Source organism: Muntiacus reevesi, chromosome 1, assembly GCF_963930625.1.
Source record: "Muntiacus reevesi chromosome 1, mMunRee1.1, whole genome shotgun sequence".
Taxonomy (NCBI): domain Eukaryota; kingdom Metazoa; phylum Chordata; class Mammalia; order Artiodactyla; family Cervidae; genus Muntiacus; species Muntiacus reevesi.
The window spans coordinates 33,422,755-33,447,635 of NC_089249.1; the positions used below are offsets into that span (position 1 = coordinate 33,422,755).

The following is a 24,881-nucleotide window of genomic DNA, read 5'->3' on the forward strand; positions in this document are numbered from 1 at the left end:
CATCTCAGGCACCGTCTCCTCTTGAAACCCTGCTGGAACTCCTGGGCTGCCACCATCTCTGCTCCCAGAGCACCTTGGCTCAGCCTCCGTCATGGGATTCTGCACGCAGCTTATAGGGGCTAACTCACTTACATGCGGTCGCCTGGAACACACTGATCACCTTGAGGCATGCCTTCCCTCTCAGCTCCCTGCATAACCCCTCTCACATCTGAATCACTCAAATGTTTGAGGACTAGCTGACTGAACAAATGAATTCATTGACCGATGAACCAGCAGGAATAGAATTGAGCAATAGAGTGCTGAGAGATGTGATGCCCGTTAATGCTCCAAAACAAACACACGAAAACTATTTTTAAAGTTCTTAATCAAGAGACCTTTACTCTGAATGTAATGTTAATTAAAAGGAAAAAAAGAAAAACCCAAATGGGAATTCCCTAGTGGGCCAGTGGTAGAGCTTAATGCTCTCACTGCCAAGGGCCAGGGTTCAATCCCTGTTTGGGGAACTAAGATCTTGCAAGCCAGGCAATGCAGTCAAAATCCAAATAAATAAATAGTATCTTTTAATTAAAGAAATTTTAAACCCAGAAGTAGGCTTAGTATGACCTTAAATTTAGAAAACAATTATCATGCGTGTATGTATAAATGTATATAAGTATGTGTGCTTTTCTTTCTACCTCTTTCTGTGTCTCTCTGTCTCTGTCTCTTCTTCTACTCCATCTCCATCCTCCAGATCCTTCTCAAGTTCCAGAACATTGGCCTCAGGAGGGGGAGATCAAGATTCATGATCTGTGTGTCAGATATGAAAATAACCTAAAGCCTGTTCTTAAGCATGTAAAGGCTTACATCAAACCTGGGCAGAAGGTATGGAGTTTACTGTCATTTGATTTAATTCATACCGAACCTCAGATGGAACCACCCCATTACCACTTGAGCTCCTTAGACGTGCCAGCCAAGGATCTTCTCACTGGGCTCCCATTATATTCCTTACATTTTATAGGTCAAATTATGTGCATAAGAGAAAAGGGAGAGAGTGGATCCAGATAAAGTGTACATTCTCTAAACTGTATTGCCATTCATTCATCTCCCATGAAGATTAGAAAAGTGAACAATAGGCATGTTTTTAAAAATTTCTAGCTTTTGGCTCATGCCCATTCCAGATGTCCCCTTGAGAACCTTTGTGTTTTTACTAGCTCTGGCCCCACAATGATTTATTTTAGTTATTGTAAAAAGAGCAAGTGTGCAGAAAAATGGACTCATTTTACTTTTTGTTACATAATAAAATCATCACTTCTGAGACAAAGTGGAGTACTTGTTTATTAGGTCAATGATATACTAAATGGAAAAATGAAGCCACAGAGGTAAAAAATACAACCATATAGAATTAAAAAAGAGTCCTAGTGGAATCATTGAAGATTTGAAGACCCTGTGTTATCTTAATAATGATAACTCAGAAGGGAGACCTGAGAAGAGAATAATTTTAATGTAACTGTTTAAATAGAGTTGCAGTTTTATCATGGTGTCTTATCTAAATTAAGAATGCTTTGCCTACTTTTTTATTTTGTCTGAGTCCTCTTCTCTCTAAGTGACAGTTGCTTTCTTAGGTGGGCATATGTGGTCGCACTGGCAGTGGGAAGTCATCATTGTCTCTGGCTTTCTTCAGAATGGTGGATATATTTGATGGTGAGTTACTAACTAAACTTTTTCATTAGCCATGTGATACTCTCCCTTTAAAAAAAAAGCAACATCTACTTACCTAGTCCTGCAATAATATATTTATTATTTTATTTATTTATTATATTATTTATATATAAATTTATATATTTCTAAATATATTTACATATTTATTATTATATATAATTATATGTATATATTATAAAAATATATTTAGAATGACTTCAGTATTCTTGCCTGGAAAAGCCCATGGACAGAGGAACCTGGTGGGCTACAATCTCTGGGGTTACAAAGAGTCTGTCATGACTGAGCATGCATTACTACTGCTATAACTACTATTGTGTCCTACAGTCCATGATTTGAGGCAGGTATTCCAGATAAATAGGCTTCCTGGGTGGCTCAGTGGCAAAGGATCTTCCTGCCAATGCAAGGAGATGCAGGAGACATGGGTTTGATCCCTGATCCCCTGGAGGAAGAAATGGCAACCCACTCCAGTATTTTTGCCCGGAGAATCCAATGGACAGAGGAGCTTGGCAGGCTGTAGTCTGCAGGGTCACAGAGTTGGACACAAGTGAGCATGCACACATCCCAGATAAACAATTTAGGAGTAAAGAAAAAAAAAAAGGAACTGGAGAAATAAAATAATTAGCCCTAAACTCAGCTCTAGAAATTATTCTTAAAGAATTTTGTTAAATTAGTAAAATGAAAACAAGGCCACTCATTATGAAGAACAGCAGATGGAAGTGGCATTTCAAGAAGGAAGAGAGAAAAAGACTGTCGTTTCCTGCAAACTAAAAGCACATTTCTTTCCATTAAAGGAAAAAAAGGAGATAAATAATCTGAATTTTAATTTTAGTGCATGACTCTTATTATCATCTTCTTAATAACATGGTTTAATGATGCTGGATGTTTTGGGAGGAGGTGACCATTGCTAATAAAGTGCCAAGGACATGTTGACAATATACAAAAATATTTATTCATCTGCAAAATTATTAATAGTATCATACATGGAAGTAATCTAATATTTGTTTTAGAAAAAATATGTCACATTATTTAGTCTAGTAAGTGACCTATAAATAGGCCAGCACATATGCCATCTTGACTGAAAGGGGAGCCATCAACTCAATAATTGCTTAAATATTATTATCTCTAATCATTGTGATAATAGTGATAGTACTTCACATTTTTATTATACTTGACAGGTTACATTATTTAATCTACACAACAACTCAGTGAATATAAAGAGGTCAGTTTATGAACAATGAAATTGAACTGTGGTCATTGCAGGGTTTGGGACTTAGATTTAGTAAAGAGATAGCTATCCACCTCTAGATGAGCAGCTCGCTCTTTCCATGGCTGGTAATGATACACAGATCCTTTAAGGATTTTCTGTGGGATTTGCATTATAAGCCAATTACAGGATCCAAGACAATTGATTGAAACTTTTCATTAAAAAACTGTCACTATGATGGAATATATTAGATTAGCCATAGTCTCATGAGTTCAGAAACATCATTTCAGCCCCCAAGAGGACTATGATGACTGATTATCTTTTTAATATCATTAGGCAATTGAGATTTTAGTAGATAATATATTATACCCAGAAGAAAGTTTAAGCTAATCACTTTACCTGCTCTTGAATCTAAATCCAGCAGAAAAGGGACTCTAATTGCCATCCTTCTCTTAGCATGCTTATCTCATAGAGCAATATTATCTTTGCATAAAACAAGATCATAAAATAAATCAATCAAGGTAAGGAAAAGTCATCAAGATTGCACAAGTTCATGTACAGTGAAATTTACTAAGAGTTGATACCTATAGAATCTACGATAGAATTTACTTTCTTACTTGTACTGTACTGTGCTCCTCAATCAATAAATGAGCAAAGAAACTTCTCTGATGGGGGTGTAGTGGTTAGAAATAAATGTCCTCACCGTTGTGGCTCAGGTTTGTTTCCTGGTCAGGGAAGCCTTTCTTCTTGGGGCTTCCCTGGTGGCTCAGATGGTAAAGAATCTGCCTGCAATGCAGGAGACCCAGGTTCGATCCCTGGATCAGGAAGATCCCCTGGGGAAGGGAATAGCAACCCACTCTTGTATTCTTGCCTGGAGAATTCCATGGACAGAGGAGGCTGGCAGGCCTCCTGCAAAGAGTTGCAAAGAGTTGGACATGACTGAGCGACTAACATGGACAGTCCAGTGGTTAAGCATCTGAGCTTCCATTACAGAGGGCACAGATTCCATCCCTAGTCAGGAAACTGAGATCCTGAATGTCACTTGGTGTGGCCAAAAAATAAATGAAAACAAATATTAAAAATAAATAAATATAACACAATATTGTTCATTAGCTATCCCCCACTACAAAGTAAAAATTTTTTGAAATATATAAGTAAATAAACGAGTGAATAAAACAGACAAAAATGCCCATCTTCAATAACCTGATATTCTAGTTTGGGGAGAGTGCTATGCTTAGTCACTCAGTTGTGTCCGACTCTTTGTGACCCCATGGACTGTAGCCTGCCAGGCTCCTCTGTCCATGGGGATTTTCCAGGCAAGAATACTGGAGTAGGTTGCCATGCCCTCCTCCAGTGGATCTTCCCAACCCAGGGATCGAACCCAGGTCTCCTGCATTACAGGTGGATTCTTTACTGTCTGAGCCACACGATTAAAAAGATCTGTGGTGGTGGTTTAGTCGCTAAGTCGTGTTCAACTCTTTGCAACCCCATGGACTGTAGCCTGCCAGTCTCCTCTGTCCAGGGAATTTTCCAGACAAGAATGCTGGAGTGGGTTGCCATTTCCTTCTCCAGGGGATCTTCCTAATCCAGGGATTGAACCTGGGTCTCCTGCGTTGCAGGCGGATTCTTTACCAACTGAGCTACCAGGGAAACCCCAAAAAGATCAATAAATGTGTATAATACAACGTCCTATGAAGGAAAATAAAGCTGGGAACAGTATAAAGGAATACTGTAAAGAAGACCACTGAGAGAAAAGAGTACCGTTGGTTTGTATGAACCATGTAAATAGTAAAAAGTAGAAATCCCTTTAGGAGAAAATAAAATACATAAGAAAGAAAACATCACCAAAATGCCTGTTTTTCTTAGAGACATATCATGATGTTTTTAATAATTACATGGAAAGCATCATCTTCTGAATTTCAATCCTGAACTAGAAAAGCACTTCCAATTGGCAAACAAATATTATTTTATTGTGGTTTTATTACAGGCCTGCCATTTTTGTTTTTCTTTAACAGGAAAGATTGTCATTGATGGGATAGACATTTCCAAACTGCCACTGCACACACTACGTTCTAGGCTTTCAATCATTCTGCAGGATCCCATACTCTTCAGCGGTTCTATTCGGTAGGTCATAAATTCAACAGAAACTCATGTGCCTCAGTATTTATCCTTTGGCTCATAGGAGGGTTTTACTCTGAGTTGCTTTTCGGTAGGTGTGAAAGGTCGTCACCAGGATGATGAGGTCAGATGTTCTGTCCCACCGTTTGGATTGAGGCACTTAGAATGGCTGAATTAACCTAAAGAAGCCCATCCTTTGTTGATGTTGCTCAGTCGTCCAGTCATGTCTGACTCTTTGTGACCCCATGGACTGCTGCATGCTAGGCTTCCCTGTCATTCACCATCTCCTGGAGTTTGCGCAAACTCACGCCCATCTTTTGTGTCCCCCCCCCAAAGTTCATATCTTCTGTTCAACTCCACAAACACCACCCTTCCCTCTGTACCTGGGGACGGTGGTTCTTGGCAGACATTGCTGAGGTGTCCACCCTACAGACGTGCTGCCTGTCTTTTGTGTGTCTGGCTTGGGCTCAACAGATACTAAATTTGGTAAATACCTTGCTTCTCTTCCACCCCTCGCAATTTTTCTTTCCACCAAAATTGCTCTGAAGAAGCTGCCACATTCTTCCCCATGCCTGGCTTGCTGTTTCTAAAGAAAGAAAAGAGAGAAAGAGAATGGAGGCATCTGCTCTTGGCTGAGTCCTCACAGTGCTGCTCAAGGGTTTATATTATTGTCCCCATTTTACAGATGAGGATTTTCAATCTCAGAGAAGCTGTGGCTCAGCCAAGTTCATACACTTAGTTGGTGGTAGAACTGCCATTCCGAATAAAGTTTGTCTGACTCTAGAGCTCACTGTTACTGTCCATTAGATCATGTCTATTTTATTCCATCCAGTCTCTTTTCTCTCTTGTTCCCCTACTCCATCTACTTCATTGCAAAATGTTTGTCACCTTTTACTGAATATTCCTTGTCTCAAAGAGAAAATGTGTGTAAGATTGTTTAATATTTAATTGTAAAATTGTTGTTATTTAGTTGCTAAATTCTGTCCGACTCTTTGTGACCCCATGGACTGTAACACTCCAAGCTCCTTTGTCCTCCACTATCTCCCAGAGTTTTCTCAAATTCTCGTGCATTGAGTTGGTGATGCCATCCAACTATTTCATCCTCTGCCACCCTCTTCTCCTTTTGCCTGCAATCTTTTCAGCATCAGGGTCTTTTCCACTGAGTCAGCTCTTTACATCAGGTGACCAAAGTATTGGAGCTTCAGCATCAGTCCTTCCAATGAATATTCAGGGTTGATTTATTTTAAGATTGCCTGGTTTGAGCTCCTTACAGTCCAAGGGACTCTCAAGTGTCTTTAGCACCACAATTCAAAAGCATCAGTTCTTCAGGACTCAGCTTTCTTTATGGTCCAACTTTCACATCTATACATGACTACTGGAAAAAACTATAGCTTTGACTTTGTTTACAAAGTGATATCTCTGCTTTTTAATATGCTGTCTAGGTTTGTCACAGCTTTCCTTCCAAAAAGCAAACGTCTTAATTTCATGGCTGCAGTCACCATCTGCAGTGATTTTTGGAGCCCAAGAAAATAAAATCTGCCACTGCCTCCCCATCTATTTGACATAAAGTGATGGGATCAGATGCTCTAATCTTTGTTTTATGAATGTTGAGATTTAAGCAAGCTTTTTCACTCTCCTCTTTTACCGTGATTAAGATGCTCTTTAGTTCCTTTTCACTTTCTGCCATAAAGGTGGTATCATCTGCACATCTGACATTGTTGACATTTTTCCCAATAGTCTTGATTCCAGCTTGTGATTCATCCAGCCCAGCATTTTGCATGATGTCAGTTAAATAAGTAGAGTGACAATATACAGCCTTGACATACTCCTTTCTCAGTTTTGAACAAGTCCATTGTTCCATGTCTGGTTCTACCTGTTGCTTCTTGACCTGCATACAGATTCCTCAGGAGGCAGGTAAAGTAGTCTGGAATTCCTATCTTTTTAAGAATTTTTCCACAGTTTGTTGTGATCCACACAGTCAAAGGTTTTAGCATAGTCAATGAAGCAGAAAAAGATATTTTTCTCAAATTCCTTTGCTTTCTCTATAATCCAGCGGATGTTGTCAATTTGATCTATGGTTCCTCTGCCTTTTCTAAATCCACCTTGTACATCTGGAAGTTCTCAGTTCATGTACTGTCAAAGCCTAGTTTGAAGGATTTTGAGCGTTACCTTGCTAGCATGTGAAATGAGCATAATTGTACAGAAGTGTGAACATTCTTTGGCATTGCCTTTCTTTGGGATTGAAATGAAAACTGACCTTTTCCAGTCCTGTGGTCATTGCTGAGTTTTCCAAATTTGCTGGCATATTGAGTGAAGCACTTTCATAGCATCATCTTTTAGGGCTTGAAATAGCTCAGCTGGAATTCCATCACCTCCACTAGCTTTGTTCATAGTAATACTTCCTAAGGCCCACTTAATTTCACACTCCAAGATGTCTGGCTCTAGATGAGTGACCATACCTTAGTGGTTATCTGAGTCATTAAGAATTTTTTTTTTAAGTTCTTATGTGTATTCTTGCCACCTTTTCTCAATCTCTTCTGCTTCTGTTGGGTCCATACCATTTCTGTCCTTTATTGTGCCCATCTTTGCATGAAATGTTCCCTTGGTGTCTCTAATTTTCTTGAAGAGCTCTCCAGTCTTTCCCATTCTGTTGTTTTCCTCTATTTGTATTATTCACTTAAAAATGCTTCCTTATCTCTGCTTGCTGTTCTTTGGAACTCAGCATTCAGTTAAGTATATCTTCCCCTTTATTCTTTTTTTTTTAAATTTTTTTTAAATTTTTTTATTTTTTATTTTTCAGGGAGTTTTGTCATACATTGATATGAATCAGCCATAGAGTCACACGTATTCCCCATCCCGATCCCCCCTCCCACCTCCCTCTCCACCCGACTCCTCTGGGTCTTCCCAGCCCACCAGGCCCGAGCACTTGACTCATGCATCCCACCTGGGCTGGTGATCTGTTTCACCATAGATAATATACATGCTGTTCTTTCGAAACATCCCACCCTCTCCTTCTCCCACAGAGTCCAAAAGTCTGTTCTGTACTTCTGTGTCTCTTTTTCTGTTTTGCATATAGGGTTCTTGTTATCATCTTTCTAAATTCCATATATATATGTTAGTATACTGTAATGTTCTTTATCTTTCTGGCTTACTTCACTCTGTATAATGGGCTCCAGTTTCTAACCCTAACCCTAACCCTAACCCTTTATTCTTTTCCTTTCACTTATCTTCATTTCTCAGCTATCTGTAAGGCCTCCTCAGACAACCGTTTTGCCTTGCATTTGTTTCTTGGGGGTGATGTGGTCACAGTGTTACAAACTTCTGTCCTTAGTTCTTCAGGCACTCTGTCTACCAGATCTAATCTCTTGAATCTCTTTGTCACCTGCACTATAAAATCGTAAGGGATTGATTTAGGTCATACCTAAATGGTCTAGTATTTTTCCCTGAAGAAGTGAGTGAAAGTCACTCAGTTGTGTCCAACTCTTTGTGACCCCATGGACTACACAGTCCATGGAATTCTCCAGGCCAGAATACTGGAGTGGGTAGCCTTTGCCTCCTCCAGGGGATCTTCTCAACCCAGGGATAGAACCCAGGTCTCTTGCACTGCAGGTGGATTCTTTACCAGCTGAGCCACAAGGGAAGCCCAAGAATACTGGAGTGGGTAGCCCATCCCTTCTCTAGTGGATCTTCCCAACCCAGGAATCGAACCGGAGTCTCCTGCATTGCAGGTGGATTCTTTACCAACTGAGCTATCAAGAAGACTTTCTTCAATTTAAGCCTGAATTTTGCAATAAGGAGTTCATGATCTGAGCCACATTGTAAAATTACTTCAGTTAAAACTTCTAGGTGTCTATTTAGCAATATGATAGAAATCTCTATCTCTGGATATATTTATTATGAATACTATTACTCTGGTTTGTACAGCATAACTCAATCTGAAATAACATTGTGTATTTCCATATAGATTTATGTATTTAACATTAGTTCTCTAGGAATAATTAGCTGGATACTATTCAAGTTACACTGAACAAAATATGACTTACTTTACTCTGTAAGTCTCTAGGTCCATCAATGTCTCTGGAAATGACACAATTTCATTCCTTTTTATGGCTGAGTAGTATTCCATTGTGTATATGCACCACATGTTCTTTATCTGCTTCTTTGTTGATGGACATTTAGATTGCATCCATGTTCTGGATATTGTAAATAATCCTACAGTGAACATTGGGGTGCATGTATCTTTTGGAATTATGATTTTCTCTACTCAATTCTGTGTGGTGACCTAAATGGGAAGTTAATCTGAAAAAGAAGGGATATATATATACACATATAGTTGATTCACTTTGCAGAATCTAACAACATTGTAAAGCAACTGTACTCCAATAAAAAATTTTTTTTAAATAAAATAAATTTAAAAATATTTCTTCGAGATTTTCCCAAAAAATGTAATATGAAGGTGGATGAATCTAATTTAATGAATTTTATCAAATCATATCATTAATTCAAACTTACTAATTATGTCATCAAAAAACCATTGCTCATAAAATTCAGATCATTCATTCACCTACCAAGCATGAAGTGAATGCCTGTTCTATCCTAAGCACTGTTGTAGATTCTGGGCATACAGCAAAAGCCAAAACAAATAGGATTTCCATCTTTAGGGAAGAACAGCAATAAGCAAGCATACATAAAGCAGTCATTTTTAAAATTTATTCACTAACTGATTTTTTTCCTACAGATTTAATTTAGATCCAGAATGCAAATGCACAGATGACAGACTCTGGGAAGCTCTTGAAATTGCTCAGTTGAAGAACATGGTCAAATCCCTACCAGGAGGTCTAGGTATATTTTCTAAATGATGCATTTATTTTTTTATATGTGCAATGAATTCTACATATCTACATTTTATTCTAGAATCACATAATTCTAGCACTAAAGCTCCTTATATTTATTTTTGTTTATTTTTGGCTGTGCTGAGTCTTTGTTTCTGCATAGACTTTTCTCTAGTTGTGGCGAGTGGGAGCGATTCTCTCTCTAGTTGTGGTGCTCCAGCTTCTCATAGCAGTGGCTTCTCTCATGGAGTATGGACTTCAGGGTACGAGGACTTCGGCAGCCACAGCTCCTAGGCTCTAGAGCACAGACTCAGTAGTTGTGGCACATGGGCTTAGTTGCTCCGTGGCATATGGAATCTTTCTAGATCCCTGATATGAATTCAGTCCCAGAGGTAGCATCAGTTCAGTTTAGTCACTCAGTCATCTCCTACTCTTTGCGACCCCATGGACCACAGCACGCCAGGCCTCCCTGTCCATCACCAACTCCCAGAGTCCACCCAAACCCATGTCCATTGAGTCAGTGATGCCATCCAACCATCTCATCCTCTGTCGTCCCCTTCTCCTCCTGCTCTCAATCTTTCCCAGTATCAGGGTCCTTTCAAATGAGTCAACTCTTCACATCAGGTGGCCAAAGTATTAGAGTTTCAGCTTCAACATCACTCCAATGAACACTCGGGACTGATCTCCTTTAGGATGAACTGGTTGGATCTCCTTGCAGTTCAAGGGACTCTCAAGAGTCTTCTCCAACACCACACTTCAAAAGCATCAATTCTTCAGCTCTCAGCTTTCTTTATAGCCCAACTCTCACATCCATACATGACCACTGGAAAAACCATAGCCTTGACTAGATGGACCTTTGTTGGCAAAGTAATGTCTCTGCTTTTTAAAATGCTGTCTAGCTTGGTCATAACTTTCCTTCCAAGGAGCAAGCATCTTTTAATTTCATGGCTGCAGTCACCATCTGCAGTGATTTTGGAGCCCCCAAAAATAAAGTCAGCCACTGTTTCCATTGTTTCCCCATCTATTTGCCATGTAGTATAATTTCTGGCAAATAATTAATGACAAAAACAAAAAAAACAACATGAATAATGAAAGAAAAACATGATTAATGAAACAAGGGGGAGTTCATGATATAGTCTTTCATTCATAAAAGTGAACATCTGTAGTTTTGGACTTCTGTTTCCTTAAAATCTAAACTCATTTAAGAAAGCATCTGAAAGATAATGGTTGATATTCTAATTTTAATGCTTAATGTGTAGTTGCCAAATTGTACTGTTGCCATCTAATTTTTTTTAATCAACCTACAGAATAAAATTATATTTATTTTTTAGCTTATTTGGGAAGTGGGGCCTACTCAAAAACAGTATCTTTTATGATTATAATTCAGTCCGAAGGAAAAGACATCCACAACAAAGTGGAGACAGCATGTCTTTAAGGATAATTTTACTGACCTTGCCAGTGTCAGACAATGGGAATAATTCCAGAGGTCTGGATGAACTTTCCCATAATAATTTTTGATGTCTCCTCTGGAAAGTCCAGCAAGCACTTGAAAAATTGAAAAGTCTACTTGAGATAATGCTCGTAGATCTTTTTCCCCTAGTGATTTTCAGACTCTGCCCATCCCCCATTAGTATTTGGAAAGATTATTATATCTATATATTTCTCCTCACTAATATGAGACCTGAATGTACCTGTTTTGAATTGTGGGCATAGTATTTGGGAATTATGGGACAGTGTAAGCAACAAGGAATTCTATTTATGCTCTGTAATTGAATGCTGTTTATGCTCATTGTCTTAATAAAGATTGCTTCAATGGTTTGATAATGATCTGGTTCAGACCAGTTCTAGTGAAGAACATTCATCATTCCCTGTTTCCTTTTTATTTATTATATACATTAAAATTTGGAGAATAGATGCATAGTCTCCAAGCATGAGAAATTATAAGAATTTGAAGCAGTGAGACAATAATCAATAGAAATTGCCCCTTGGAGCCCTACTACAATGTCTGTGAATCCTAATTAAATAGATCATCTTGGAAATAGAATTTAAGCTAAACTCACAGCAGTAGTTTATAAAATGTGGTTGAAAACCAAAAAAAAAAAGGAAACTATAATGAGGACATAATTCACTTATCCACACAACAAGGTTTTCTATTTAGGTGCCATGTCAGATGTTCATTGATAAGTACTGGGGATTCATTAATAAGTCCTTACCGACTTGGAGCTTAGAGTCCAAGGGGACAATATAATGGAAAGAGAATAGGTATTGGAGTTGAGAATATTCTGTTTCTCACTAAGCTCTGCTACCAGTTATCTGTATGATCTTGAGCAAGTCACTTCATTTCTCTGGGCCTTGGATAATTACATCAGATAATTAAATCATCTTGAAGGTCTTCCAGTCTTTAAAATGTTTAACAGCATTTACAGATAATTTACCACCTATTGTCAAATATAAGATGGCCCAGGATCATCTTCATTTTCCCCAAGTAAAATTCCTCTTTGCTTTTTCCAAAATGAAATCCTTGCACCAGTACAAAGTGATATCAATAGGTTTTTATAGGACATCATGTGTTTTCCACTATGCTGCCTAAAGAAAGTGTTAATATCATTTCTTTAGTGAAGTCCTTGCTTTTTCTTTTTTCATTTAGATGCAGTTGTCACTGAAGGTGGGGAGAATTTTAGCGTTGGACAGAGACAGCTGTTCTGCCTTGCCAGAGCCTTTGTCCGCAAAAGCAGTATTCTCATCATGGATGAAGCAACGGCTTCCATCGACATGGCCACAGTGAGTGCATCAAAGCTGCTTTCAAATGATGAGTCGAAGAAATGCATGCAAAAATTACAATTTATTTTTCCTGACTGGGTTCTGAATATCCTCAGGACTATTTTTTTCAGTGTCTTCTCAACTACCTCCTTGATCAAGTAGTGGTATAGCACGTTGAGAATTTCAGTAAAGTAGACTTGACTCTTGTTTTAAAGAAGCTCCTGTTGTCCAATAAGCATCAAATAAATTTGCCATCACTTTTTGATTAATCCTCAAGAGAGTAGAATTCCAGGGCTCAGTTGATGAGACTGCTGTCCTGTATTCAAGTATTCAGGTGTGTTGCCATGGAAGTTCTAAAATGAAGTATGCAAATCACTGTTTAATAGAATCTATTGATAATCAAAACCAATCATTTTCTAATGGAATTTGAAGAGGGATTCACTAAACTTAATACTGGCTAGAATTAATAATGGCCCTCTCAATGTACTGATGGTAATAAGGCAGAAACTTTGCCTTTCAAAAGAGATCATTTAAAAGTGTCAAATAAGGGGAGGGGTAAATTAGGAGTTTAGGATTAACATATACACACTACTATATATAAAATAGATAATCAAAAAGGACCTACTGTATAGCACAGGGAACTGTATTCAGTATTCTGCAACAACCTAAAAAGGGAAAAAATCTGAAAAAGAATGGATATATGTATATATATATATAACTGAATCACTTAGCTGTATACTTGAAACTAACACAATGTTACAAATCAACTGTACTCCAATATAAAATGAAAATTAAAATCTTAAAAACTATCAAATATGTCCAAGAAGGATCTGTTTGAAGGTTGTGACTGAGTGGGGAAAATGTCACATTGAACTGCAAATGTTATGAGCTATCTATTAATGTTGTTCTTATAAAAGTGAACTTGATATTAAAAGTTTGGCATCAAAAAGGACAAAAAAATCTTATTTCTTTTCTTGCTGTATACTTTAGATTGAATAAAATGATCCAAAAAGATGAAACAGCTTCAAGATTATTAAGAGCCAATTATATATGGAGATGTTAATTTGACATCATTTCTTTGTATTGTTGTTGTTGTGGTTCAGTCACTAAGTTGTGTCCAACTCTTTGTGATCCCATGAACTGCAGCATGCCAGGCTTCCTTTCTTTGTATTAAGTAAGACTAATGAGTTAAACTGGGCTTCCCTGGTGGCTCAGTGGTTAAGAATCCACCTGCAATGAAGAGACAAAAGACACACGGGTTTGATCCCTGGGTAGAGAAGATCCCCTGGAGGAGGAAAGGGCAACCCCCTCCAGTATTCTTGCCTGGAAAATCACATGGACAGAAGGAGGCTGGTGGGCTACAGCCCATAGGGTCGCAAAGAATCAGACCGAGCAACCGAGCAACCGAGCATAGAGCACAATTAGTTAAAGTATCTATACGAAGTTATATATCTTCTCCAAGTTAAGATAATTTAAAGCAATGAAGTTGTTTCTAATGAAGCCATTTCTCTAAATCTAACTTCATTAAAATTAGTATTAATTACTAAGTTCTTACAACATTGTGGTTATAAGGGTAGTACTGCCTCAACAGAAATGAGAGAGAGAGAGAAAAGGAGAGAATAAGAATGAATTAATTGGCAATAAGTCATGTGATTGGAAGAAATAACAGCTTCACATAAAGACTTCAGTAACTGAGCCTTTTTATTGAGGAGAGAGGAAGAATCTTTACCCCTGATATCTTTTAAAATATAATAGCAATTTGGGCCATAAAGAAAGCTCAGCACTGCAGAATTAATGTTTTCAAACTGTGGTGCTAGAGAAAACTCTTGAGAGTCCCTTGGACAGCAAGGACATCAATCCAGTCCATCCTAAAGGAAATCACCCCTGAATATTCATTGAAAGGACTGACGCTGAAGCTTCAATATTTTGGCCACCTGATGCGAAGAGCCAAGTCATTGGAAAAGACCCCAATGCTGGGAAAGATGGGGGGCAAGAGAAGGGGACAACAGAATATGAGATAGTTGAATGGCATCACTGACTCAATAGACATGAGTTTGAGCAAACTCAGGGAGATAGTGAAGGACAGGAAGCCTGGCACGCTGCAGTTCATGGGGTCGCAGAGTCAGACGTGACTTGGCGACTGAACAACAACAATGGTTTGTGGTGGGAATAAAAATAGTTCCTGCCAGGAATGTACTTTTATGGGTCAAAACCCAAATTTTTGGCATGTATTTTATTTTCTCCTTTTCTGACCCCAAACTTAACACTGTTTTAGGGTTTTATTAGTTTTGAATACATCCTTTTTGTGGCATAACCTTAAGTGAGCATTTCCCCACCCATTTGGTTTCATTTTCCTCATTCATTTTCCTGGCACTAAATCTATCAGTCATTCCTAGTTAATCAGCCGAGTTTTCTTTGCATTTTGAAGACACTACAGAACCCAGCCTGAGCTCCCTGCTGGGCACTGCTCCCTGTTAGACCTTCTGCAAAAGATAGGAGTGAGAATTCTCAGAAGAGATTGGGCATGTTAGAAGCATTGTTCTTGGGGACAAAATACTTTGGCAACGGAAAGGAGTCCAGAGAAAATTCAGACTCTATTTTTATTTTTTGGCAGGAAAACATTTTGCAGAAAGTGGTCATGACAGCTTTTGCAGATCGCACCGTTGTTACAATAGCTGTAAGTATAGGAGACAACGTTGATTTACTCCTCTTTGGTTGATTTTTGAAGATTTAGTATTCTTTATTTGGGGGCAATTAAAAGTATACTTATGTTAAATCATGTATTTCTCTGCTAATATTTCTGTATCCGTGCAAAAAAAAGAAGAAAAAAATTGCCATGCTTTGAAAGCCGTTACACTGTTTTTTCCCCAAGCTCTCTGCTCTACTTTCCTCTCCTAGTTTGCAATGAAAGAGCATTCTAAATTTCAGAATTCCAGCAGGTCATGGCCTGTACTATTTCACCAGATACAGACGGTAGTTCATATGGGATGATTCTTGTTTGAATAATCGAATTGTCTGATGATCAGTTTCAGAAGCAAAATTCATCAGTTTGATTGCTGATACTATTTACACTTAATTTCTGTGTTCCTGTTTACTCAGCTGTTTGCAAAAAGAAGTCCGTGAGTTACCAGCAGATACTTTCTCTGATATTTAGATAGCCCCGATCAAATTGAAGACTTGCTTAAGTGTTTGCAATGCCCATTACAAGTTACTGCAAAGAGGCCATGGTTTTGTCTCTGCCTCTTTGCAGATGCATGGGTTCTTACAGACAGGCTTAAACTTTAACAAAAGTCTTTTTTTAAATGAATTGCTTGGACATTTCCCTCTTGCTGATTCTCTTCTCTCCTTTCCATTTTTCTTTTCTCTCCAGCACCGTGTCTCTTCTATTTTGGATGCAGGCCTTGTGTTAGTCTTATCTGAGGGTATATTAGTAGAGTGTGATACTGTTCCAAACTTGCTTGCTATCAAGAATGGCCTCTTTTCCACTTTGGTGATGACCAACAAGTAAACATCACGAGCTACCCTGCCAAGTATCCCATTCTCTGGTAGTTATCTTAGCCACCTGCCCCACAGTAAGGCAAGAGGAATGCAGATTAAAGGGGAGGGATGGGGGAGGGAACTAACTACAAGGTGTTATTATACAAATCAGCTCAACTGGGTGCTTCTGTTGTGCTCAATACCAATGAGGCATTTGCATATATTTTCAAATGTATCAATGCACCAGAGAGAGTGGTCTGGCAGAAAGTGGCCTTGACAGCTTTTGCAGACCAATCATTGTTACAATAGCTGTAAGTATGAGAGAAAACCTGTACCCAGATTTACCTCTGTCCTAAGGACCAATTTCACTATTCCTTGGAGATGTTCTGTAACTGTCCTTAAAGTACCAAACACATTCCTTACCTGCCCTAAGAATGCCTTGCTCAATAATTAAGTTTTTAACAGTTGAGTCATAGGAGTTATGTGTGAAGTGCTCGCTTGTGTTTCTGGTTTTGTGAATGATGCATGGGAGAAAGTATACCCTTGGGACTTCCCTGGTGGTCCAGTGGCTAAGACTCCATGCTCCAAATGCAGGGGACCCAGGTTCAATCCCCAGTCTGGGAACTAGATCCCATATTCTGCAACTAAGAGTTTGCATGCCACAACGAAAGATTTAGTGTTCTGCAGTGAAGGTCAAAGATCTTGCCTGCTGCATCATAGACCCAATGCAGCCAAACAAATAAATAAAAATATTAAAAAATCAATAGAACCCTTGAAGTGCAGCTTTCTCAAGGTAGCTGGAAACGATTCCCCATCAGGGCTCTCCTTCTGTAAACTGGGCCTAAGTAAAGAGATAGCACTTTCTTTCACTTTCCCAATGAACTCTGTGATTCCTTCTGCCCTGGAGTTGCCTACAGGGAGACTTGAGAAAATTGGCTAACTTGAAAAACAATTTAATAACATTTTCAAGAATTTTCTCACTGGAGAGATGAGGAGAAAGAGCTTCCTGCTCCCCTTAAAAAGGCAGGTTAAAAGGAGGAAAAGCAGACCCTTGTCTACTCCGAAGACTATTTTTCTCTGCTCTGCATGAAGCATGGTACTGATGGATTGTCCCATTTAGTTGACAGCTGGAAGATTTCTTGAGCATAATTTGTATATTTTCACCAAAAACTTATGTTATCTCACCTGATTTCTGCTTTTCTACATTCATTGAATACTTTTCTGTTTACTCGTATGTCTTTCACCCATTCTTCATTTCAAGACCACCCAGTGTGGAGCTGGCCACCAGGATACCAAGAGCTCTTTCCCCAGACACAGAAAATTGTGGGAAAGGACCAAATGCTGTGGGCCCAGCTCCTTTTACCAGGCTCATAAGAGGGAGAGCCAACTTCTGATACATCCCTTGTATAATACTCCTCAACCCTGTTAAAAGCTTCATCAGCTCTGTTGGGCTTTCCAGGTGGCTCAGTGGAAAAGAATCCACCTGCCAATGCAAGAGATGTGTGTTCAGTCCCTGGGTTGGGAAGATCCCCTAGAGAAGGAAATGGGAACCCACTCCAGTATTCTTACCTGGGAAATCCTATGGACAGAGGAGCCTGGTGGGCACGGTCAATGGGGTTACAAGAGTCGGTCATGACTTAGCAGCTAAACAACAACAACTATTAAGAGTAATTGGGGCTTTGCTGGTGGCCCATCATTTAAAACACTGACTTCTAACAAAGAGGGCACAGGTTCGATCCCTGGTCAGGAAGCTGTGATCCCACACACTGTGTGGTGCAGCCAATAAATAAATAAATGAATTTATTAAGAGTAACTATTTTTCCTTCCCTGATAAAAGTTGTTCTGTTACTTTTGTTGACTGCCACTGAAAATTGTGGAATAACTTTAGAAGATAACTTTCTCAGGTTTCTAAAAATAAGTCCTCATGCCCCCAAATAGTGAGTGTCTTTTTTTAATGGAAGTAATCTATACTTCAGTCTTGTTGAGGTTTATTTCTCTGGAGCGTTTTGAAAATTTCACCAATGCTATGGCAGTTGACACTTTGTCAAGCAGAAATTAATTTGGAGTAATGGAATAAACACCAGATATATTTACTTCTATAGGCCAAGTTTTTCAACATTTTAAAAAATAAGCATCATTTTAGAATATCAAGGCAATATTTATAATATCCTACTTATGGGTTTAAAAGCTAAATTTTTAAAAATATCTGTAATATGGTTGTTGAAGAACTAATGTTTTGAAGAAAATGAACAGCGGATATTAAACAGCTTTATTTTTTTTCTAAGTGCCTGGAGATGCAAGGGGCTCTGGGCCTTTCTTAAAGATAAAAATTGTCCTTTAAAGTGTGATATCTTAAATATATACCATTGTTTGTCACTCAGTCATGTCCAACTGTTTGCAACCCAGTGGATTGTAGTCTGTAGCCCGCCAGGCTCCTCTGTCCGTGGAATTCTCCAGGCGAGAATACTGGAGTGGGTAGCCTTCTCTAGGGGATCTTCCCCACCCAAGAATCAAACCCAGGTCTCCTGCATTGTAGAAAGTTTCTTTACCATCTGAGCCACCAGGGAAGTCCATTAATTACCAGTATTTACTGAATGATACAGGTTTGTCTGTGGATGTTGAAACTAGTGGTGCATGTTCTAAGCTGGCATCTTTATCAGACTCCATATATGTGCTGCTTTGCCCCTTAGTTGTGAGTTCCAACCAAGACTGCTTGCTTTTCTGAAAGCACGAACACTGAGACTACCCCGTCTTCAGGTCCAGGGCAAGGGATAAGCTTTTGCTTTGGGGACCACCCTAGGTTGAACTTTGGGTTGTTACTAACGTACATTACTAAAACAAATTCCACCTGTTTATTTGTGCTTGTAAAATATGGCTCCTAAGAGATTTGAAACTACACGTGCCGCCTATTTGTGGCTCACATTTTATTTCTATTGGACAGCACTTAACTTGGAAAGAGTAGCGAAAAGGTTCACTGCAAAGATAAAGTGCTGAATTATTTTTTCATGCATTATCTCGTTTGATCCTCACCACCATTCCCCAGCCATCATTCTACTGATGTGAAAGTTAAGGCATACAAAAGTTAAGTTTGTTCCTCAAGATTGCACAGCTAACAGATGGGGAAACCAAAACATGAATCCATTCTGACTTCAAAGCTTGTCTTCTTAACCATGACACTAATAATGACAGGCGACCAACCCTCTGAAGGACCACATCCTCCCAACAAAACATCCTATGGCAGAGTGGAAGTAGCTCCAAGTGAATGAGCCTGGCTTGGGTGTTGATTCTGCTACTTACTATCTGTGTGATCTGATTTTGCTTTATTTATTATGAACCCCAGTGGTCTCCCCCATAAAGTGGAGAGAGATTAACACCCACATTTATGGAATGTTCTGATGATTAACAAGTATGCATGAGGAGTAGCTAATGTATAATATACGTTCAGGAAGTGGTAATTTTTATTATGATTAATTACTAACACTAGAGCTTCTTTCCAAAAGGTACCATGTGGGAAGAGAAAATGACTGAGTGGGTGGCAGTGATCTCTAAAGATAAAAAGACAGCATGCCGACCTAAAGTCTTGGATAATACCTTTTAACACTGCATGCCAGAATGGACTTCCCCATATGGTTTTCTCAGAATTAAACCACCTTCCGGGGTTCTTCAAATTGTGTGTTATCCCGGGGAATTAGTTGACTTTACTAAAAAGCTAATTTTAGTCTAGACTAAACTATAACCAAACTGGTTCACAGTGACTCTTCTTATCATTTAATTATTTGACAAACATTTGTTATCCTATTCACAATTCCGTGAAAATGATGAAACTACTATATTAGGTACACTCAATTTAATACAACCTATATAAGACCTAGTCATACTGGCTGGTGTTTAAAAGTATATAAATAAATCATACTTTACATAAGAAAGAAAAAGAAGGGCTTGCCCAAGATAAAGAAATGCCCTTGTATAAACAGTGAAATATGCATTTTCCATTGCTTTGGCTGGTGCCCTGAAATTTATAACGAATACATTTATTCTTTTCTCACTCACAGCATCGGGTTCACACTATTCTGACGGCAGACCTAGTTATTGTGATGAAGCGAGGAAATATTTTAGAATATGACACTCCAGAAAGCCTCTTGGCCCGGGAAGATGGAGTATTCGCTTCTTTTGTTCGTGCAGACATGTGACGGAATGTCTTAAAACCATGTTTGTATTTAAAACAATGCTCTCATAACCTACTTAATGGATCATCAGGTTGGCCTTTGGAAAGTGGCATCTTAAACTTTTACACACTTTTGTGAAGTTTAATTGTTATGTTGTGGAATTTGTAATTAGTAACAATATCACTGTACCAGTGAATATTGCGTTTTCTATGTTGATGTTTCTTCTTCCTGTTTTCTTTGTTTTGCTTTGTTTTCTAGTCTGTGACTACTTCTTATGTTCATTACTGATGTTTTTCTAAAGATTAAGCTACATTACCTTTCAGAATAACAGATTGTATTCAAACAAGTAAGCTACTCTAAGTGGTAAATCAACTATTCTGCTTAAGTCTGGAAAATATCTCTCAAGCATAGAAGTTACAATTAGGATTCAGTATTATTTTACTCTTATTTGTAAGAATATATTTCCTTTTTGTTGGTGTTTCCAGATATTATTGGAAGAAATTAAAAGGAGGACAGGTTTTCTAATCAGTTAGAAAATGAAAATTCATTATTTACTGTCTGAGAATATATCCTGTATTCATCAACATTAATAATACTGACATTTCTTATAGAAGTCTCTTTTTTTTCACCTAAATTGTTTCTAGTCACCAAGACTAGAAGTTATTATTACATTTATAATAACTCTATAAATCTAAAACCTTCATTAGAATGATCATAAGAGTTTGAAATTTTGACAAATTATACCCACGGTTCCATTTTTCCTTATCTAGTAAGAGGAGAGTTCTTAAGATATCGAGCATAATGTGCTTTTCCAGACTGAAGTTCAAAAAGTAATAAGGCTCAACCCTTCAGTGACAGGTCACTACAGCTTTCCATGGTTTAATTAATCATTAGATGTGTTTATGATCCTCAAGCCCTAAAATTCCACATTATTCAAGACTGGAGAGCATAAGCAAGTGGCCTTATTTTTACAGGACATATCTATACAAACATACATACATATATAAACATAGGTAGACATACACATATATGTAAAACATGTATCTATTTCTAGGTGGAAGAATGCCTATTTCTTTTAAACAGTTATGCCCAGTGGTGTAACACAGGTATATATTTGCTCCTGCTCTAATTTTAATGTACATGTAAAGACTGTATCAAAATTTTATTCTGATTTTAATGTGCATATTCAAGGTGCATCAAAATTTATGGGATATTAGTGTCATGCTTTCTTAAATGTAAATTAATAAATTGAAAAACACTAAAAGTTACTTTCACTGTCATGCTAGTAGCCAAAGATTTATACTGCAGTTTTGTACATTTGATACATTTATATCAATATTGATTTTCACCATGAGGGTCCGTGTGCATTGTAAGGTTTTGAAGAATTATAACTGATGGAAAAAGAGAATGTAAGCTCCCTTTCTATAGTTCCTGTGTTCAGTTTATTGTATTATGTATTCATGCTTGGAAAATTTGTATACTTACTCATGCAGAACTTATGCCTGGGCCTTCACCTGAATTTAGAGTCTTGATGTTTACCTAAAATAAGTTTCACAAGGATGGACAAAAGTGTTCTATGTTACTTAGTACAAACTGTCAACTCGTTGGATATATAAAACTTCATTAGGAGAAAAATCCTCTTAATTCTTCCCTGAAAGTTAAACAGAACAGAATCAATAACTGTTGATTTGATCTTCAAAATATTTTCTAAATGTTCCACCAATCTACTCAAAGTGTTTCTGGCATGCAAATGCTTTGTAAGGTTGAATTTACACGATGTTTTTTTATCAAGTTATATATTCTGGTGTCACAGAGAAAGGGCTTCCCAGGTGGTGATAGTGGTAAAGAACCTACCTGCCTAGGCAGGAGACTCAAGAGATGTGGGTTCAATCCCTGGGTTGGGAAGATCCCCTGGAGGAGGACATGGCAACGCACTCCAGTGTTCTTACCTGGAGAATCCCATGGACAGAGGAGCCTGGTGGGCCATGATCTATCAGGTCACAAAGAGTCGGACATGACTGAAGCTTCTTAGCACCCACACACAACAAAAGAAATGAGGATTTACCCACTGAGGATTTCTACTGCTATCCAGTCAGTGTCACCAGAAGCATATCTAATTACACTAAACAGAAAATCACATTTACCATTTTTACAACTCAGTGGTCACTGGTTTCCTCATAACTTGCAGTCACTTGAGTGTTTAGTTGTTTACAAAACTAAATTGACTGAATAAAGTCAAGGATGATCTCTTAAGTTGTTTAATCATGTTTTGTGTTATATGTATGATCTATTGAATATGGAAATGATTCACCTTGAGATAATTTTTTATTAAATAGGTATATATCTATAAAAGAAGACCAGCCTTTACTTAATCAAATTTCACATCACAACTTTTACATTTAATTAACCAAATCATTTTTACCAATTTTAATTCTTAGAAGAGCAGTAAATACCTAAAGCTTTATATGAAAATAGGATACAGATAATGTTAAAAGAGAAAAAAATTCTTCTCTTAAAGGACTGTGCACCCTCTACTTTTAAGCGCTCCTTGTGATCAATTTAAAAGTCAACTTCGCTCTAGATTAGATAGACAAGAGAAGATCCTCCCAAGTAACTGGTTCTTGAGGTCTGGGACCATGTCTTATTTGTCTCTGTGCCCTTGGCATATAATACAAGTACCTGAACCACAGCAGGCCCTAATAAGGATAGTTGATTGGTCCATTGATTAATTTTACCACTAGCCATGTGCCTATAACTTTTCACTGTCTGTGTCGTGTTTCTTCTACTATGAACATATGCTGCTTTGGTATTATATAATAAATTACTTTTTTCGTTTGCTTAATTAAGAAGGATGATTATTCTTTTACTTACAGTACCATTGGGCATCAACCAGGACTGATCAATAGACTAAATTAACACAAGTTGACAAGACAGTACTTGATTATGCTTTGACAGTTTTGTTTCACACCTGTCACAGTCATAGACTCAGTTTTATATATAGGCTTTTGGGAAGTTTTCATCAAGTGGAACAACTCTATCTATAAATTTTGTTACATCTCTAATTAAATAGTTGGATGTCTGAACTTTTCTCCAAGATTTATTGATTAGTCTTTATGGTTGTCTTCCAATATATGTTAAATGACTATTTTGTACTCCATTCTTTGGAGGTCTATTATTTATAATATTTTAATAATTCCCTAATTAATCCTTTATCCAAAGTTAAATGCAATCTTCTAATCTTAGCCTTTGATAATAAGAAACTGTAGCCAAGAGGCTATATTCTGTAACTTGAGTTTAATTTTTTTCTTTAGTAACTACACATCATTTTCAAGATTTGCTCAGGCATTAGTAAGATTCCTCTAGCTCAAACTTCCCGGTGAAAGGGTTTATACTTGTATTTCTAGCAAATGCTTCCAGATGAGATTCATAATTAGCCAGGTTTGGGAATCATCAGTCTACCTTGGTCACACTCTCATTTCTTTTTATTGTGCATAATGTGGAGCCATAAGATGCTGGAGGTGATATTCACTTGCTTCCTAGCTTTGCTGACATTGACCTATCCTAGACTGCCAGAACAAACCTCTTGGTGTCACTGAATCAACTGCCTTAGTTCCGTCATAAAGGAAACAGTGAAATGAACTGAATCTCAGCTGAGAAGATATAAACAGAGATTCTGAACACTGTTTTACTTTGTGTTGTAGTTTAATCAACAATGTGTGATCTAAAGGGGAATTTTTTGGAAAAGAGGCAAGCTTTTTTTACCCACATCTGAATTCCCTGTTGAGTTATTTGCATGTTACCCTATTGAGTTTGAATTCATATTTTCAAATGTTTCTAGTGTGTAAATGTGAGTAGTTTTGCGTAGGTTTCACTATTGATGTTTCACAATGTGGAAGGATGACAAATTACCTGTGATGATTATTCCCCTTGCCACCTTCACATTTTTCCTGTTGGTATCATCATCACTGACATATGAAATTTGATATATTAATGCTACATATTCACTACATGGGATTTAAAATTTTTTTCTTTTTCTATAGGCTGGAGCTCATTTCCCTTAGTCATTTACACTATGGTCACCAATGCCCTTTCTAAATTGACAAAGATCAAGGGAGCCATATCTGGCTGAAGAAGTTAATTGGCTCCAAGAAGAAAGCCTTCTGTGATCTCAGTGCTATCAGCCATCACAGACCATCTCAAATATACGCTACACATTAATGGCAAAAAGCATTGCTTTCAGACGGTGGTTTCTATCACTTAATCTGCCCTTGGCATAAAATAAGTAGCTTGTCCATAAAACAACAGTACAACACTGGCTAATGCTGCTTTGTTTGCATTTTCCCCTTAGACAGGGCTACAGTATGTGCTATTTATACACGTTATCAGTTTTAATTAAGTGAAAGACTGTTGACCTTTAGTATTATCAGGGCCATGTGGATTTAGGCCAACAGTTTCATATCTAAGTATTTGCACTTTGACTAATAGTAGCTGGAGCTTTGTTCCAATGCTACTTAAGCAAAGAGCATGCTTCCTTGATAACTCAGCTGGTAAAAAAAAAAGTCACTCAGTTTTGTCTGACTCTTTGCGACACCATGGACCATAGCCCACCAGGCTCCTCCCTCCATG

General features: G+C 37.9%; 1 protein-coding gene across 4 annotated transcripts in view; it reads left to right on the plus strand.

Moving 5' to 3' along the window:
• Positions 1 to 23,294, plus strand: part of ABCC9 (ATP binding cassette subfamily C member 9) — a 148,540-nt gene extending 125,246 nt beyond the window's left edge. For 3 of the 4 annotated variants that reach the window (XM_065940510.1, XM_065940526.1, XM_065940518.1), the window contains 7 exons: positions 731 to 861; positions 1,602 to 1,680; positions 4,918 to 5,026; positions 9,759 to 9,862; positions 12,500 to 12,633; positions 15,227 to 15,289; positions 20,142 to 23,294. In XM_065940510.1, the coding sequence (XP_065796582.1) occupies positions 731 to 861; positions 1,602 to 1,680; positions 4,918 to 5,026; positions 9,759 to 9,862; positions 12,500 to 12,633; positions 15,227 to 15,289; positions 20,142 to 20,279 (758 nt within the window). In that variant the 3' untranslated portion in view covers positions 20,280 to 23,294. The remainder of the gene's footprint in view (positions 1 to 730; positions 862 to 1,601; positions 1,681 to 4,917; positions 5,027 to 9,758; positions 9,863 to 12,499; positions 12,634 to 15,226; positions 15,290 to 20,141) is intronic. The other variant, XM_065940532.1, reaches the window with a different exon arrangement.
• Positions 23,295 to 24,881: the final 1,587 nt, after the last annotated feature.